The 5363-nt window shown below is 33.3% G+C and overlaps 1 protein-coding gene across 1 annotated transcript; it reads right to left on the bottom strand.

Annotated features, from left to right (window-relative positions):
- Positions 1-213: 213 nt before the first annotated feature.
- On the bottom strand, positions 214-1503 carry LOC115722288 (calmodulin-like protein 7). Its single transcript, XM_030651457.2, has one exon. The coding sequence runs from the start codon at positions 1237-1239 to the stop codon at positions 589-591; it is 651 nt and encodes a 216-aa protein (XP_030507317.1). The 5' UTR covers positions 1240-1503; the 3' UTR covers positions 214-588.
- Positions 1504-5363: the final 3860 nt, after the last annotated feature.

The raw sequence follows: 5363 nt of genomic DNA, 5'->3' as shown, positions 1-5363 counted from the left end.
ACAATGTGATCCGTTATAATAGAAACTTATATATATTGTGCTGAGTATTTTGACTAGAATTTTAATGTAAGAATGCACTAATTTTTTTTACTAGAATTTTCAAAGAGTCAAAATGTTCACAAGGGCATACGCGCTAAAAAAAATGTGGTCGTTGTTTACTCAAAGATTGGGTGGAGACTCCCTACATTTTTTTTTATGTTACCAGTATCATAATACTTCGAATAATTAAATTCACATCATTAATGAACAAAACCATTACAATTGAAAGATGATAAGAAAAAAAATCACACTTGCCCATCTTAGAACACACATTTTTCAAAAAAACATCTTTTCTTTCCCTTGCTCCTCTTATGTTTTCTGAAAGGTAAAGTAAAAGCTTCATGACACCCACCATTGGCCATTTCGGTTCTTATATGCTCAGATTAAGCCACGTTTCCCAAACTCAATAGATTGAAACTTCTCCAAAAATATTTACAGAGAAATTTTTAAAAAAAAAAAAAAAAGTTTCCTAATAGAAATCCACCCTTCCCTCCAAATAAAGATGAAAAATAATTATAATAATAATAATAAAATAAATAAATAAAAATTCTAAGTCAAAGCACTAAAGCCACCACCTTTCATCATCTGCCTAAACTCCTTGTAATTAACCCTGCCATCACCGTCCACGTCAACCTTCATGATCATCTTTTTGCAATCCTCTACGGTCCTCCCTTGCTTAAGCCCAAGGGAAGCTAACACCGATCTGAGCTCATCCACGGTGATGAACCCATCTCCATTCTGATCGAACACATCAAAGGCCTCCTTCATGTCATCGTCCTCTGCCTCTCGATTGTCCATGATCGATCTGTAAAGCTCGCCGAACTCTTCCATGTCCACACACCCATCGCCATTGGCGTCGATTTTCGCTATCATCTGAGACAACTCCTTATCAGGGATAAAGATACCCAAATTCTCCAGCGAATCGTTCAATTCCTTCTTCGTGATCCGCCCGTCGCCGTTCCGGTCGAACATTTGGAACACACGACTCAGCTCCGTCGGCTCCATTCTCTCGATCTTGTTCTTCTTGTTACTGATGGCCGTAGCGAGTGCCGATGATTGTACGGTCGTTAATGGAGTTTGTGGTGTTTGGTGGAACCAAGAAGAAGGTAAAAAAGGGATTAGCTTCTTGGGCACCAACGAAAGGAGGAAGGAATTGAGAAGGTTATATATAAGGAATATTCTAACTAAAATATTTGGCATTGGAAGACTAGACAGAGAGAGCTTCTTTGGTTTGTTGTGTGTGGTGGTGGCTGTTTGGTTACCAGGAATCTGTTGAGAAAATTTTGGAGACTAAATTTGGTTGAATTTTCTCTTCTGAGTTTAATGTGAATGGCGAGAAATCGGTGTGGCTTTATTTAGAGCTGTCGTTTGTGAGACCAAACTCACGCGTATTAGGAACATTTATTTAATATTATTAATTTCTTTTAATTAGTACTGGTGTATTTATTTTATTATTAATTAATTAATTGACACTTACCCAAAAAAAAACGCGCTTTTATAATTGATGTTTGGTGATTTATTTATGGTTTCGGGGTGTGACTTGGTTTTTTTTTTAATAATTAATTTTTATTAAATGATATGACCGTTGATAACGGATCTGGAATATGAAAAACAAAGAGAAAAAGAAAAAGAAGAAATATAAAGAGAAAAAAGAAAGGGTCTTCTCCTATAAAAAAAAAAAAGCGGAGTGGTTGGGGACGAAAACTTGGGACATTAATGATTGGAGCCGGCAGATAACGACCGTTGGATTCGTTTAACGGCTACTTCTACTTTAATTAATGGGCTTTGGACGCGTGGCAGGTATTTTAGTTGGCCTGAGGTCTTTTCAGCTATGGTAAGTAACCATTTCTTGGACGGCCTTGAGAAGAACAGTTCACACGCTACTTCTACGTATTCAAGTAATAATGTATCTATTTTTTTTGACAAACAAATAATAAAACAATTTCATTACGTTTTTGATACAGTCACTGTCTAGCAAATTAGTAATTTGTTGTGCAGTGGGAAGAAAGAAGAGAATATAATGAATTAACAATAAACCACAAAAAAAACAGAAACTAATTCGTACGGATAACTCTAAGAAAAAACTGTTGAGAAAGCGTGTTAGTAAAAGCGTCACTTTTCACACTTGTAAAATTATAATCTAAATTATTATAGGGAAAAAAATAGAAAAATAGAAAAAAAAAAAAAAAATTACAAAAATACTTTGGGCTGGCCCATTAAATATTTATACAGTCCACATATAAATATTTACAAAAATACTACATGCACTAAGCCTTCAGCTGTACAGAGTGAACCATGAAGATGAAAATACGCGATCGTTTCAAAACCGCAAAACAACTAAAATGAAACCAAAACGAGGAAAATACAACTATTAATTAAGACCTGCAATGATCTAAACAGAAAATGACGAAAAAAAATCAGAAAAACTGTGAAGAAACTGAAATTACACATTTGTTTTCTTTTTTATTCGATCAAAATAACTCCCCCTAATATCGAAATCTATATTCATGAAATGTATATCTGTAACAAACAGACCTGGAGCTCCCACCAAACCCAAAACAAATGTATGATGTGAAAAATTTTAAAAAAAACCTCATGAATAATACATCTACGTTATATACAGTTGCATTTTAATTGATTACTGGTTTTCAATATAAATATATTTTTTTAGAAACACAATAAGAAGAGTAAATTCGAATTAAGGTACAACTAGTAACGTATAAGTCTGTTTTTTTTTTTTTTTGGTTGTCTTATAGTTGCATTATCGTTTTATGATAGTTTATATATTATGCATGAATTTAATTTGACGGGGACTAAGAAATAGTAGTTATACATAGTAAGTTTTGTGCAAATAGTTGCATATTAATTTTATAATGAAATAACATATGCAAGTAGCAAAACTATAATAAAACTACTAAACAACTGTATACAAACTAAAATACAGGAAAAACTTGAAAATTTTTAAAAAAAATCTCATGAATAATGCATCTACGTTATATACAGTTGCATTTTGATTGATTACTGGTTTCCAATATAAATATATTTTTTTAGAAACACAATAAGAAGAGTAAATTCGAATTAAGGTACAACCAGTTACGTATAAGTCTGTTTATTTTTTTTTTTTTGGTTGCCTTATAGTTGCATTATCATTTTATGATAGTTTATATATTATGCTGGAATTTAATTTGACGGGGACTAAGAAATAGTAGTTATACAAATTAAGTTTTGTGCAAATAGTTGCATATTAATTTTACAATGAAATAACATATGCAAGTAGCAAAACTATAATAAAACTACTAAACAACTGTATACAAACTATAATAAAGCTAAGGAGTGAGAAAGATGTAGGAATTAATGCCTACACCACAGCAAGAGATAAACCAGTCAAAGAAAACAATGGTCAAATCAGACCTTTACCCAGTCAAAGAAACTTTTGACTCCTTGATATTAGAACTCCACAAAACGACAGCCTCCCCTTTAATCGAAGCTACAGGTCGTTTTTAATTTAATTGGTAACCCTAAAACCATCATACATATATATACATCTTTTTCTCAATCATACATTCAGCCTCTAAATGAAACCTAGCCGTGAGACCTTTGTTCTTCTCTGAAGAACACAGCAAAGACACAAACAAAAAAACCAACCCAGAAATTAATACTCTCAAATTTCTTAAAATTTACCCCAATTCTAGCCTTTTCTCAACCCAGAAAATACACCTTAACCCGAGCCTCCTCCGACGCTAGCACTAACAGCGGGTCTTCCTTCTTCTCCGGCGATATCTTCAGCGGCGTTTTCTTCTTTGGCCCATCGTTTTCTTCTCCGTTGGAGGTGATCTCCGCAACGTATCTCTCAGGCGACGCCACAGAAAATCCGGCTATGGAGGATCCCGACCCACATGCTGTGACGGCAGCGGTGGCAGTGGATTTCACCGAAAATGGGTCTCACGGTAAAGCAGTCGGAGTCTTCTGGGTTACTTTCGCCATGAATAATTTCCAGACATACCCACAAGATTGTGTGTGCAAGTGGTTAAAGTGTAATAAAATAAACTTAAAGTGTATAAAAGTTGCTTTTACCGTGTTGTAGTATAAATGTAATAAAGTTAGCCTTTTGTATTTTTAGTGTAAAAATTTCATTATTATATATGATAATATATATTTTAGTTATAAAATTATTATAAAATTCTACATAATTTACTTTACAAATTCAAATTAAATAATCTATTTTACTCTAGTATAAATTATATTGTCATTAGTATAAATAAATATTGAGTCAACTAATATTTAAGAGAAATGCTAAAGGGCATCAGTGGTGTCTAGCACCCTCCTATGTGTCAATATCGCTATTGGTCCAATTCGGGTCCCATATTAGCCAATCGCAACGCAACATGTCGAGAAGATGCTAGGCACCACTGATGCCTAATAGCAATGCTCAATATTTAAAGTATTTCTAACCATGTTATGCAAACTTACTCCTTAAAATAGAAAGTGAGTTTAAAATAAATGTGCTTTAACCATTAAAAAAAATGACTCCCTAACCCCCATAGTAGAGAATGAAAGCACCATAATTTTTTTTTATAAAACTTTTAAATATTATTTTAGTTAGAAGTACAATTATTTTATTAAATTAATTTATATTTAGCAAACTTAAATTATAAAATATTATTAAAATATTCAAATATGCAGATTATGATCTTCCTTCATAAGAAAATAGAAAAGTATATATAGGCTAAGTGGCAGATATGGACGTGCCCATGACCCGCCTAGAGTTTCTACTCAAAACCCTTAATAGGGTAAATTACATGCAAAGAACAGCTGATTATTAGGTCCCTTGAAAACTGTTTATCAAGAATTTCGAAAACTAAAATATTTAAGAGCTAAAGAAATAGTAAATGGCAAAAATTAAGAGAGGAAGATTTTTACGTGGTTCAAGTGTTAAATAACTTTAGTCCACGAGTCAGCCTATTAGCCTGAAAGGGCAATATCGATGAATTTATAGTATTTTGCAGGAAATCCTAACTCTTTTTCCTTAGTTTCTCTTCAAAGAAGGAGAAGATTAATGATGATTTTAGCAGAGTCTTTGCTATGTGTTTTCAGCTTGACCCCTTGCATAGGAGTGAAGGAGTATTTATAAGCTAAGTGGTGGGTATGGATTGTCCCATAACCCGCCTAAGATTTCTACTCAAATCCTACTATTAAAGCAAATTACATGCAATGTTGAGCTGACTGGTTGGTCCCGTGGGTAGCATTATGAACGTGCATGCTGCCTCTGGATAATGGAGACTATTTTGTACTAATTGAATACGTGTCACGCAAATATTTAACCT

Source organism: Cannabis sativa, chromosome 9 (genome assembly GCF_029168945.1).
Source record: "Cannabis sativa cultivar Pink pepper isolate KNU-18-1 chromosome 9, ASM2916894v1, whole genome shotgun sequence".
NCBI classification, from domain to species: Eukaryota; Viridiplantae; Streptophyta; class Magnoliopsida; order Rosales; family Cannabaceae; genus Cannabis; species Cannabis sativa.
Note: the sequence above shows the minus strand (reverse complement) of the source record. Positions and strands in the feature narration are given on the sequence as shown.